Below are 13,714 nucleotides of genomic sequence, written 5' to 3'. Positions count from 1 at the left end.
AAGAAGTTGATAAACAGAGATTTGGATTTATGTAAATATTATGTAATATTCATAAATATTGATCATGTTATGAAAGGTTTTTAGAATATATAAGAAGTTGATCACAAAAAATGTATTTAGAAAAATTTGAAAAATTTGAAAAAGAAAGTACAGAAGTATTTCCTTTGGTGGAATCTTGATAATGTATCCATAACATATAAGGAAAAACAAGGGCCTTCAAAGGATACTCCATTAGATATAACATAACATATCCGATAAAAATAATCTACGATCCTTAATGAAAGCTACTGAAAAAGTAAAAGTTCAACAACTTTTCAACTGCCACAAGGTTTTCAATGTCTAAAGATCGCATCGATTGATCACACGAGCACCGGGACTGGGACTGGGACCGGGACTTGAATTTATTTTATGACACATCCGTCGGCTGTCACCCCTTAACCCACTTCTCTCCATTAACACCATCGATTTCCTTCCACCAATCACCAGTTCACTAAATGACCAATTGGCTTTGGCTCTGGCTTAGGCTCGTTAGTTTGTCGGGACTTGTGCGAAAAGTTATCGAACAGCCCACTTCATCCGTGCAATAATCAATATATTTACTCTCGTCAATCTTTTGTTTTTATTGCCCGCCTGACTTTCTGTACTTAGGAGCGTCTAATCAAAACATCGCTCCGCCCCTTCTGCGCCCCCTGCGATCATTTGTTGCGGCACTGTGAAAAAAAATCCAGAGATATTATTGTTAGTAATTAAAGAAAGTTGCTAAAATGTTTTTGTAATCGAATTAACGATTAACACATTGCGAAAGTTTGATAAAAATCTTAAGAATTGAGTAACTAATGTTTGAAAAATACTGAAAATATTATAATTATAAAATAACTTATTAGATCATTAAGAAACTATTAAGAGATGGAAGGTTTGCTTAAAAATATCATATTTATACATTTACGATATCTAAAAAACTTAAAGAACTTTCTATTTAAAGAAATTAGCAATTCGCTTATGATATCTGTAAAAAATCTATAAAATCTATAAATCCAAAGAAATCAAAACCTACTTACATTTTGTTTTCTGTGTACTGATGTTTGGCTACTAAATCTTCTTCTTCGGTACGGGGGATGGGGCTTTTGGGGCTGGGAATATTTGGCGTGGCAATAATTGTTTATTATCACGTCATTGGACCTTTTTGTTGCTATTGCCATTGTTGTTGCTGTCGCTGTGTCGCACTGATAAGAGTCAACACACACTCAAAAAATATCACAAAAAATCAAGAGCCTCAGCGATCACGACTGGCCAGGCCAAGCGATGGCGATCGTTGGCCAGCTATCTATTTATAATTAAACCAAAAATTTATAGCATGCTCAAACTCCAATCTGTATCAATTTACAACTGTTGCACGATAACAAAACAAAGGAAAACTTAACAGAACAACTTCAAATATATAATATTAACTTAACTTAAATGTGTAACAAAAAGCAAGATTTAATTATGACAAAAAGTTAAGGGATTCTATCAAAAACTTATGCTTGCTTGTATAATAGTTATTAAGGGACTGAGCAATGTCTAGACATTTGGTATATTTTTGAAAAACATTATCAGAAGCCAAAACTATTTACCTAAAGGTATGCTTATTGCTAGTCGGCTACTAACTCGGCTATCAATTATAATTAATAATTATCGCATTACCGACGGCTATCGCAAAAACAATGCGCACAAGAAATTGATTTCAAGGAGTAGATTTCGTTTTTTGGTAATATTTTTAAAGCTTTTTGGTTAAGGCAAAAAAACTGTAAAATAAATATGGAAAATATGTATTATTATCCAAAGATTTAAATACAAAATCATGTTAAAAGTTTAAAAATCAATGTAGAAACTAAAACTGTAGCTGAAGCTCAAAAAAGAAATTACAAAAATTCTCATCGAGAAGGATATTTGATGGCTATGAACCATAAATTGCTATAAAAATCCTTTGGTTTTTGTTTCTATAAAATATTTCTTAATATATTTTATATTACCTTCTTTTTAAATAAACTATTTAAAAGATCATATCATTCTGTGTTCATTTTTTGTTCTGTGCAGACTTTGTTTTTTGTTTTTGGTGCCTTTTTGCACACGTTGCGAATTTGAAAGTTAAGTCAATGTCCGTCTGTCCGTTTGTCCGTCGATCTGTCCGTCTGTCGTCATCCATTTATGTGAGTATGTGGTCCTTATCGCACCGAATTTAAATTTCTATCAAAACAAAGCGAGCAGAGCAACGTCGATAGTTGTTCTACTATAGACCAGATTAACTCGCGACATTTGATTCGGCTATTATTTTTCAGTTTTTTTATATTTTTCCCAGAGGAGAGTTCACCATGAGAGTAACAATTCTTGGCGACATTAAATCCGCATATGGGCAATTTTATTTTAAAACCCAATGCAAATCTATCGCCTTTGCAAATCTATCATCGTCCATTATCGCTATCTGTCGCGCCGTCTGTTTCGAATTTAAGTGCCCAGATGGCTCTGGATTTTTACTTTGGGGAGTCGATTTGAAGTGAACCCGAACTCGGGCGATAGCCCACAACCTCTCTAATCCCTAAAAGAGGAAAAATAATTTTAAAAAAAAATCAGAGATCAGGCTGCTCGAATAACTGTACTTTACTGTTTTCTGGATGAGCACATCTGTGTGTTTTGCAAATTTCAATTTAAGTTTGTATTAAAATCCCCCTCCAGCCGCAAAGTATGCTGCAATTTGAGGTTTTTAATGAAGAGGGAGGTCTATTTTGAGGAACCAACAGCTAGGTTAGAACCTTTCTATTCAAATTAAAACTGGTTAAGGACACATATTTTTCACTGTTTGACTTAAAATTTAATTAGTAAAGTTACCATTTAATACAAAAATTAATCCACTTTAGTTTTATTTTGGTTATTTATTTGCTTGCTATTTGGATTACGTGTCACATTATTTTACAAAGTATACAAAAAAATATGTATTTAGATTTATGTATATCTCAAGGTTTGATAGCAGTGTTTTTAGTTGAACATAAATATTAAAATTTATTGGTTTTTATATATTTTAATATGTATATATATATATATATTTAATATGGTTTAGCTTCTTAAAAAAAAAAAACACGAAACCCATTCACACACCTAAATGCCTTTTGTGTAGTTTGATGGTATGCACTGATCTCGCAAAATCGTTTACTCTGCTTGATTGAATGGTTTGAATGATTGATTGATTGTTGATTGCTGTGTGTGATTGTTGAACTGTGCTTTTGGTCTCCAGGGTTTGGCACACACAAGATCCACACCGAAATGGTATGGCATGCTCGTGCTAGCAAATATGTTTCGAGTTTAGATTCGTAGATTTAGATGACTTCTTCTTGACCTTCCTTTGTGCAGATATATATTGCATTTCTAATCGCTAAAAGTTTATATATCGTATATATATATATATGTATATGTATGTGTGGGTATATGTATTATCCGCATAGTACATTTATTAGCAAAAAAATGTTGAGGGGGGGTCATGAACCCGTTTTGGGGGTCAGGAAAAAAAAAAACACTTAACTCAATACTGATGTTTAGTACACATTAGATGCTTTCTAATTTAGCATTAATTAGCTTTACTTACAGGCTACTAAGTATATTTTAATGTAATAATAATAAATTATTAATCAAATATGCTTGGTTAGTGAGCAAGAAGGGCAGGGCAGGGCGGGCAGGGCGGGCTGTTGGTGCGGTAGTCGTAGTCGGGCTAAATCCCTTGCAGCTGCATCAGTGTCCTGCCAGCTGGGCAGTTGGCCAAGCGATCTTGGCATCAATCCTTTTATACGCCAACATACAATGCTTCCCCTTGGCCGCCAGTCGTGCATCCTGTGGACACTCGGCGTCTGTTAGTAATGTCTCCTCGCCATCCACCAGCTTGAAGAGTGCATAGTCCTGGGGATTCGTAATTCTCGCCTTATGGGCAATGATGCGACACACCTCACGCGTGGTAGTATGCGGCCGTACTGGCAGTGTCCTGGTCTGCAAGGAGCCATTGCACTCGTCTGGTATGATCACGCGCAGCACACTGGAACAGGCGGGCAGGCAGCTGGAACGCCACTGTAAGTGAAAGGGAATGTGGTTAGTTAAGTGAAGAACTTTTTGGGGTTTAAGAAGCTTGAGCTGGGTTTCTGTGGGCAAAGTGCTGGAAAATTCAAATGATTAGATTTTTCTTTTATCTTCTCATATCCTATACTATTTTCTCTTTCAAAGAAGTCTCCTTTTATGCTTTCTCGTTTTAGATTATTGATAAAATCTGTTTTTTTTTAATTTATGTTTGCAATTTCGATTTATTGTTTGTAGAAAAAGTTAAAAATAAAATTAAAAGAAGTCTGTCAACCTAAAACCTTTTGATTTTAGCCGAACAAAAAAGATTAAAGATTATCTTTTTATCATAAAAAAGAGCTTATTGTAGTTAATACTAAAGATAGTTAATCCAGATAAGATAGTATCTAGTATCCTAAACCAATTTCAAGTCTTATTTCCAAGCGTCAAGTCAAGTTATTTTATAAACATTAAAAACTAAGAAAATACTTTCAATTAAATTAGAAATAAAAACTAATTCAGGGAAATGGAAATGGGAAAAAGGGAAAACAGGGAAACCCAGCTCATTCACTTCTGTTACTTACATCCAGAGATCCGCTGCCGCTCTCCCCCTCGGAGGCCATGAAGGTCTTCAGCACCTGAACGGCGCTGCAGAGGGCTGTTAGGTAATAGCCCGGCTCTCCATTTAGCAACGTTGGCTGCAGGAGGCCCCACATGAACTCCGCCTCGATCTCGGCGCCCACAAAGCCACACTTGGCCACCACATAGACGAGCACGGGCAGGAAGTCATCGGCGCCCAGTTGCTGGCCACGTGGACAGCCGGTGGCATCGAATACCGTTGAGATGACGCACAGGAAGAGCTCGAGCTTATCCAGAGGCAACTCAGCCTCCTGGAGGCGGCACAGCAGATTGGCGATAAGTCGCAGGGCGCCCTGTGAAGGCGGCGTAACCGTTGGACGAATGCCAAAGTCGGCAGCTTCCCGTTCGCAGGCATAGCGAACATTCTGAGCCAGCAACTGGATATCCTCGCTTCGCTGATAGTGATCCACAAAAATGCCATAGAGATGCTCTCGGAGTGGTAGGACCACCAACTGATGCATCACCGTCTCCAGCATGGCGTCCAAATTGAGAAACTCATCGGATTTTAGTCGCGCCCTCGCCGTTTCCAGTTCGGCATGGAACTTGCCCTCGCCATGCTTTACCAGGTAGTTCTTCATGCCGCTCATAAACTGCCGCATATTGCGCATCACCACCTGGGGCGCCGCTTCTCGGGATTCCTTGGTGCAGCAGATGAAGTTTTCGATGTTGCGGGCAAATGTGGAGCTGGGATCCTGGGCCAATTGTAGGGTATAGGCCCTTAAAGAGTCGCCGGGGCCGCTGCTCTGGATGCTCATCTTGTTACGGGGGTGACCTGAAAGAAGAAAGAAAACGGGATTTGTTAGTTTTTAGATAATAAATTGGATAATCTTAAATGCTAGTTATCTAAGTCTCCCTACTACTATCCTCTATGCATTATCCTAGAACCCAATCCTTACCAGCTATTAATTCACACAAAAGTCTAAGCAAACGTCGCAGGATGCGACAGCATCCACGACTCCGGCAAAAGTCCTCGTCGGCACACTCACAGCCACGTCGATAGCGTCGATAGAGACGACGACTCTCGGATTGCAGGCACAGGCCCAGTGCCTGGCATTCGACAATATGGGCCATGTTCAGCAGGATGTTGCCCTGTTCGTCCAGGTGAAAGAACTGTTTGATGTCGTAGTGATCACAGGTGTTGAGCTCACCAGGATGGCATTGATCCGGCTCGTTGCTGGCTACATTCGGCATGGAATCCTCGCCGGCTGGACACTTCCCAATGGCGCCCATTATGGAGCCGGCCAAGGCCTCAGTCTTCAGTTGCTTGCGATTGATGCGACAGTCTTTGAGCACCTGTTGCGGACAGGTGGTGATGGATGGAGTGGTAATACTACTAGCCGAGCTGCTAGATTTCCTCGACTTTTTACACAGCACTGCCGATGGAGAGGAAGATTCCCGCTGTTGGTTATCATCTGCATTCTGCGGCAGGGCAATCCCAGTCTGTATATTATCTACGAATAGCAGCTCCAGGAACTTGCGTTTACGTTTGGGTTTTGTCTTTGCTTTAGCCTCTGGCTCATTCTCATCGTTATTCTTGGATGAGATCTCCTCCAGCGAACTAATAGGCAGCTGTGTCCTTTGCTGCAGCAGCTCTTCTTCAAAGTCCGCTGAGAAGTAATTCGATTGCGGTGGATGCTCGATGATCTCCCATTCGGACATGATGCTTAGGAACTGTGCCTCCTCTTTGTAGTGTCGCACATGGTCGGGATCGTGAAAGAACTCCTCTGGCTCTTGGCGTTCAATGCACCGCTCGTCCAGCCAGCTCAAGGACTTGGACATGTCCTGCTGTTGCTCTGGCCGCTGATCCTGCTCCTGCTCCTGCTCCTGCTGATGAGGATGAGCAGGACTGGCGGAGGAAGGCGAATGCGGGCGGCTCACGGACTGTGCACGCGACGATCTTCTGAACCAGCTCATGGTATATCCGGTAGCGATTCTTGCCAGCTAAAACGAATTGGCGGAAACGCAGGTTTCTCATGGGCACACGCTGCGGCTGATTGATAAGCGATGGCGGTCGCGACCAACTCTCACTCTCTTCTCGTTCTCTCTCTCTCGAAACTTTTCTGAATGATATTTCAATTTTCGTTATGATTTTTGTTTTTCTTTTGTTCTGCTCTCGCAGGCTGCTGCTCTAAACGCGGCCAATGCAAAACTAATTCTGAACTTCATACGCATTAGTTTATAAGAAGACGACGACGACGACGACGACGACGACGACGACGACGACGTCGGCGGCTACGATGATCTCTCAGTCGACGTCGCAGTCCGCAAAAACAAAGATAGCGACGGCGACGTCGCTAAATGTGTCAACTCGTCAAGTGGCGGCCTCATTTCGATGACCTTTTCCACCCTCAAGCAGGCCATCTTAGATCCCCAGGTAGTAGTCCCGCTCTTAGTCCTTTATATGATCATCCATAATCATATATTTTCACGGGAATTTCCGGCCATCCAGGTACAGTTGCGCAAACCAATTGACTCAATCGCAGGCCAGGATTGGTTTGCCTTCTATGCTATCCAGGTAGCCGCCCAATGTCCAATATCCAATCCAACCCACTGTCCAACTACCTGTTGGCTGGGCTCTAAAGCTATCGCCATCGCCATGCTGATTCATAGAGAAGAAGTTCTTTTTGTTCGCTCAAACAAATCGGAAACCCCGTTTGCAAAACGAAACCCAGATGTTCGTTCGAGAGTCCCATTAAAAGCGTTTCCAGAATCCCCTTCTATTACTCATGTAAGTGTAATCAGAGCTGTAAGCTGTGGTTTCGATTTATTGAAGTCAAGATAGAACTATTGTTTTCATGTTGAGTAATGTAAGAGTTTAGAAGTCGTTGACGCCTTGGAAGACTTTTTGAATAGCAACCCTGTTTGGTGTTCATTTTCTGTTCATTTTCAGTTCATTTTCAGTTCATTTTAAGTTCATTTTAGGTTAATTTTAAGTTCATTCCTTTATTTCTCCCTTGTAAACTTCGACTTTAGGCTTAGATCTCAGCCTTATGTCCTTGTAGAAAGTGCTCTGGAGTGCTCTCTTTTTTTTTCTAATCTCACATCTCCTAAACGGTCTTATCAACAGACACGCTGGCTGGCTCGAAACTGGAATCGCGACTCCGTCCGGGTTCTCATGCAATGGTTTGCCCGGATTGCATCAGCATTAGCCTGCAACTTGGTTCTGATGCGCAATTCGGAAAAACCTCCAGGCGTTAAATGGAGGTTTTCAGGTTAGGGTTGAGGGTTCTTAAACGATCTTCCTTGTTCAAAGTTCACAATTCAGTTTCAATTTCAGCCTTGGCATTTTAGAGATCACTGAACCCATGTACCTGTTTCTTTATTTTCTCTAGATTTGCCTGATGATGCCAAGGGCTAAAGATTTTCCCCTGGCTAGAGAGATTTGGCTTATCAATCCAAAACACCTCCTCCATTAAGTTTTACAATGCCCGCAGGCAAACAGCAAAATCAGTTGGCAAGGCGGCGAATGTGAAACGAGCACGTGTGAATTGGGGTGGACCAAAATCCGAAATCAAAATCCAGAATAAGTAATCCCAAAAAGGCGTTTAGTATCAGTGATTTAAAAAAAGTGCGTTTTTAAAAATAGAAATGCCCTTGTTTAACTTTCATCAGATGGCCTTTGTTGTCTGGCCAGGCCAGGCCAGGCAGTCAGTCATTTGGTGTTTGTCTTTGCTTACACTGACCCAAAAATAGACTGTCTAGGTCGAGATTTTCCTACTCTTTAACAGCATTCCAATCTGTTAGTGTTTGCCTATGTGTTGGTATTAATATTTGCATTTGCATTTGTATTTGTATTTACACTCATATATTAATTACGCATCCCATTCAGAGTCTCTAACTCCGCGCGGTGAAATTTGCGCTCGCTGATAAAAACGCTGTCGGCGTCGCTACGTCGTCGGTTTACATTCCAAAGTCTGTCACTCAAATGGCTGTAATACTGTTATACTGTTATACACTACACAGCTACTACTAGCTAGTTTGGAACAAAATCATGTTTAGTTTTATGACATTTCTGTGGAGGTTTAAGGGTCTTTCAAGGGTCTTAAGGAGTTAGTTTCTAACTTTTTTAAGGAAGTTTTCTTTGGAATTTTGCTTTATTTTTAAGTAACTTTTGGGTATTTAAAGGGTTTTGGGGTTAAGAAGATATTTTCTAACCTTTTAAGGAAGTTTTCTCAGAAACTTTTCTTTATTTTTAACTAACTTTTGGGTATTAAAAGGCTAAGTTGTCTCTATTTCCTGGTAATACAAATTAGAAATTTTACAACAAGATGGTTTTCAAAAATCTTCTCAGTTTTTCTATATAAAAGAAATCAATATCTTGTGTCTGAACAATCAGAACTCAGCAAAAACAGAACTCCTAAAAAGCTTAAAAATCAAAAACCCAAACTCTGTAATAATCCAAACATCAGAACTACCCAAAGACTCTACAAACTTCCCAACCCAAAATCATAAATTTTTATGTAAAATATTTCCTTAAATTTCCTCCGCATTTTCCCAGTACATCACTCTCGCTTCTCTCCAACTGCCTTGCAAAAAAACATATCTAAACTGCGACGCAGAAATCAGGGGGCAGCGGATAATGCATTGACGGGCGGTATCAAGGGGGGCGGGGCGGTTCAGAATTGGGTTCGACTGGCAGGCAGGCGTTGTGCAGCGCCGATAAGTTTCGTTTCGGCAAGGCTTTGTAGTCTTCGCCTTCAGTGAACGGCGGCGGCAGCAGCAGTAGTGTTTTCTTTTTTCATTTTCTTACTCAGATTCAGATAGGCTAACTCGAACGCCGTCGCTGCAATCCAGTTTTAACTGCCTCGGAAGGCAGACCTAAGTCTGCTGCTTAGTTAAAAGCTGGCAAAGTCGAGGAGTGATAGTATATAGAAATATATAGATCAAACTAAAAGGTTTAAGCCTTAAGCTTTAGTGATAAAAATATGAGGGTTTTCCCTTGAGTTGAAGTTACTTTTAAAGTTAGTATATCTAAAAGAACTTTTCATGACTTTCCATTGACTAAAACCTCTCGGCCTTTACAAAACAAAAGCAAACAAAAGAAACAAACCTACTTGGTATTGGCTCTTTATCGCTTTATATTATAGTTTTTATATTAAAACGTAGTCTGGTATTACTCATAATAGCGCTGTGACCCATTTTTCGTAGCAACAAAAGTTTTTAACATAAAATTTAGGCTTTTCCATGAAACCCCCACATAGAGCTTTCACACTCTGATTGATTACTTTAAATCTTTAAGTTCCGTGCACTCAATCAATCCATCAATCGATGACGATGTTTCGCTGATAACTGATAGCAGCTAAGAGAGACGTTGGCAGCGACTCGTGCGTTCTGTTTTGGTGACCATGGGGACGAGTATGATGCAACAATAATAACAGATTGCAATTGAGCGTGATGATCCCCATCCTCGTCGTTACTCCACTTCCCAGGCACACGAGACGGCTTCTCTGAAGGCAAAGTGCTGGTGCAGGTGCTGGCTTGGCTACGATCTTCTATCAAGTGATGCTTCTTAACTGGTCCTTAATCTAACTCACTTTCTAATCTTAACTTAAACAAAAACTGCAACTTACATAAGACTTCACGGTCCCGCATGCTGGGATTCCGCAGAATTGTGGCCACTTTGGGTCGACTTGGATTGGCCTTGCCGTTGTTGTTAAGCTTATGGTGTCCAGCACCATTCCTATTGGCCTTCAGTGTGTCCTGGTTGCAGCTGCCATTGCTGCCGTCTTTGGTGCTTTGTAATTCCTCGATGATAGTGTCGTCCTCGGAGAGAGCGGGTCGGCACTTGGACAGATGAATGGTGTCCGAGTTGATGGTGGCATCTAAAAGATAAACCATATTATATAGTAAATCAATAGATATATATGAGAAAGGAGATTAACAACCCACCATCATGGGGCAGGAAGGAGTCCCACTGGGACGAATCCCAAGGTTCCGAGAAAATGGTGCCATCGTCGGACTGAGCCGAATCGATGCCTCCGAATGAGTTCTGGCAGAAGACGTTGTCGTAGGAGGAGAGCCTGCAGCCGTTTTGGCTCTGGAATGACTTCTGGCTGCCATCGCATCCAAGTCCCACCTTATCCTGTCCCAGGATATGCGGCTGCAGTGCAGCCGTCTGTGGTGGCGTGGAGCAACGAACCAGTTCCGGCAGATTGAGGTCTGGCAAACGCTTGGCAATGATCTGATGGATGGTCAACGCTCGCTTCTTGCCCTGCCCATCGGCTCGACTGTCCCTGCCCAGTGAATTCTCCTTTTCCTGCCAATCGATAACTGCCGTATCGTAATCCCCGCCAGCATGGCTACCCGTATCCTGCTTGGCCATAAACTCCCAGCTACTGTCCAGTTGCCAGTGATCGATGCGATTGCGAGCCCGCTTGGTGGGCTGTTGTTGTTGTTGTTGCTGCTGCGACTGCTGCTGCTGTTGTTGCTGCTGGGAAACCTTCGGTTTGGGTTTTAGTTCATCCAGGCTGCCGGCCAGCTTCTCCAGCTCGATGGGCTGCAGCAGGGCCCCGTTGCCAGATCCTCCGAAGCCCGCTTTTAGTGGTTCCGAATGTCTTTGGCTGGCGTGCAGCACTTGGCTGCGATGCTGGCGTCGCAGTATGGCGGTGGCTGCACTTGTCAGGCCTGCCTGACGCAGTGCATCCGCCGGTTCCGCGTAAAAGGGACTGCCCTGCTTGCTGCGACCACCACCAGGGGTTTGTCCTTCGGCCGTGGGCGTGGTATCGCCACCATCATCGTCGGCTGCCGATACCGATTGGGTCATGGCAGCTGGCGGGGCTTGTCCCGATAGATTTGGCAGGAGCAGACCAGCTCGAGAGCGAGCTGGAACATCGCCGGAAAACTGAAGCAAAGACTGACTCGAGGATTCGTTAGGCGTGGCAGTGGTTTCCTCTTCGCAGGGCGCTAGGTGTGACTGCTGCGTCGGCGTGGGAGTGCTCGCTAAAGGGCGTAAAACAAGGGATTATTAGATATATGATTCCCAGAGGAGTTTCAGCAAGAAAACTTACGTGTCTCAGCTAGCAGATCCGGCCTTCGGTTCATCACACCACCCACCGTGTCTAGTGCCGGGCGGAAACTGGTCAGCAGGCTGGCCCTATCGCTGGGATCATGTGACCAGACATCCTCGTAGTCACTGATCTTGTCGCTCAACGCACTGGCGCAATACTGCAGTGGCGGGCTCTCAAGGATGTCCGATTCCTTGTAGTGCTGTGACTCCTTGCCAGCTCGGGATTTCCTAGACTTGCCGCCACTGCTGCTGCTGCCGCCGCTGGGCGTTAGCGGTGTCATTGGAGAGGTGAGCAGCTTACGAGCCGTCGGTGGCCAACGGCCATCATTGGATGAGGATCCCTGCGAGGACAGCGTATCCTTGCACTCGCCCTCCGGTGACAGTCGCTTGGCGAATGTCTGAAAAGTGCTGGCCTGGCCATTGAGCAGGGCATTGAAGGGATTGCTAGCCGCCGGTGTGGTAACCTCTACGAACTTTCCATTACCATTCGCTGCAGTTGGTCCACCATTGGCTCCCCCGTTCTCCATGGAAAAGGTAACCGTTGTGGTAACCGTAAAGTTTCCATTGCCACTTCCATTCTGATCCGGTGAATGTGGCTTTGACCAGCGCAACGGTGGTGCCGGTGGCTTGAGATTCAGTGTATTCGGTGGCTTGGGTCGCTGTGGACGTACCTGATCCATTTCGGGCGCAGTTTGGGCAACCTTGAACGTGCTCAGCTGTTGGTCCACAAGCGAAGGGCAAATGGGTGCCAAGGGACCACCAGCCGAGCCGGGTAAGTAATGTCCCGAATTGTCCACCGGTGACATGGTAAGAATCACTGAATCCACCGAATTCGGACTTAGTAGCTGCAGGTGTTGACCTCCACTGGTGGTGAAAGAGCTCAGGCTGGAGTTTGTGGTATCAGATGGAGTTCCCGCCTGACTGAAAAAGCCCAGCAACTGCCCACTTCCTGTGGGACTAAACAAACTACTGCCCGGGATGGGTGGTGCTCCTGTGGGCGGTGGCTTGGCCAGTGCATCGCTGAAAAACGTGGCCGTTCCCAGGCCACTCGTCTCTGTCAACGAGAGTGGTGATTTCGCATCCAGCAGATGCTGATCTTTCGAAGGTGCCACTGTTGGTGTGGGTGGACCTAAGAGAGCCGGACTGCTGGCATAACTCCAGAACTCCTGACCCAGCAGGGCCAAAGAGCTCAGCTTCTTTCGGTTGTTAGCCTCGCGCAAAACTCGTGGCAACATCAACTGCACCGGCAACTCATCGCAACATTGGGCATAGTGGGCTATCAGCGAGGGTATCGAACCGAAGGTGAAACGCGAGCTTTCCAAACTCAAAACATTATCGTGCGACTGGATGAGATAGTGCTCGATATAGGGTCCCGTGTCCTGGGGCAATCTTACCGAAACTGCCATCGTATTTGGCTGACTGGAACCACGTACGATGAAGGTCTGAAAATAAACATAAATTATAGAGTTTAGATTAGTTTTCTGGGTATATAATATATATATATATATTAGAAAAGAACTTTCACACACAATTTGGCAAGCCATAACTTAAAAGCAAACCTTAAGATTTGACTGCCACACAGCGGGTTATATATAACAAAGATTCGCCGCTTTATCTTTCCATATCTTGGCATGGTGGTTTAAGTCCTTAAGTGAGTCTTTTTCCTTTGACTGCGCGTTAAATGTTGCGTTCACAATTCGCCCATGAATTCCCACTTATGGATGATAAATCGTCCCTACTCTTCGTGTACCTACTCCTCCTCCTCTACCATTCCTGCAACAATGCCCCACAACCACTTCTTATTTTTCTTGTGCCTTGCCACTTCTTGTTGTCGGCAAAAACTTTGCAGACGCTGCGACAAATCGCGTTGTTTGGCTTATATAGCCCATATAGCAGGGGGCGGGTATGGCTATAAATGCCTTTTCAGTTTGCTAGAAAACCTGGTCAAGTGTGGCCAAGACCAGACCGTTCTTGCTAATCGCCTGTGAAAAAACT

General features: G+C 43.5%; 1 protein-coding gene across 6 annotated transcripts in view; it reads right to left on the bottom strand.

Annotated features, from left to right (window-relative positions):
• Positions 1-3,462: 3,462 nt before the first annotated feature.
• LOC108110134 (protein sprint) overlaps positions 3,463-13,714 on the bottom strand; it is a 74,759-nt gene continuing 64,507 nt past the window's right edge. For 5 of the 6 annotated variants that reach the window (XM_017219043.2, XM_017219040.2, XM_017219041.2 and 2 more), the window contains 5 exons: positions 11,721-13,161; positions 10,603-11,652; positions 10,284-10,535; positions 4,659-5,485; positions 3,463-4,089 (listed from right to left, as the gene is read on the bottom strand). In XM_017219043.2, coding sequence (XP_017074532.1) covers positions 3,760-4,089; positions 4,659-5,485; positions 10,284-10,535; positions 10,603-11,652; positions 11,721-13,161 — 3,900 coding nt within the window. In that variant the 3' untranslated portion in view covers positions 3,463-3,759. Of the gene's footprint in view, positions 4,090-4,658; positions 5,486-5,609; positions 6,875-10,283; positions 10,536-10,602; positions 11,653-11,720; positions 13,162-13,714 lie in introns of those variants that run through there. The other variant, XM_017219044.2, reaches the window with a different exon arrangement.

This window comes from Drosophila eugracilis, unplaced genomic scaffold (assembly GCF_018153835.1).
Source record: "Drosophila eugracilis isolate 14026-0451.02 unplaced genomic scaffold, ASM1815383v1 contig_2155, whole genome shotgun sequence".
Lineage (NCBI taxonomy): Eukaryota > Metazoa > Arthropoda > Insecta > Diptera > Drosophilidae > Drosophila > Drosophila eugracilis.
The sequence above is the reverse complement of the archived record's forward strand: the minus strand, read 5'-3'. Positions and strand labels throughout refer to the sequence as shown.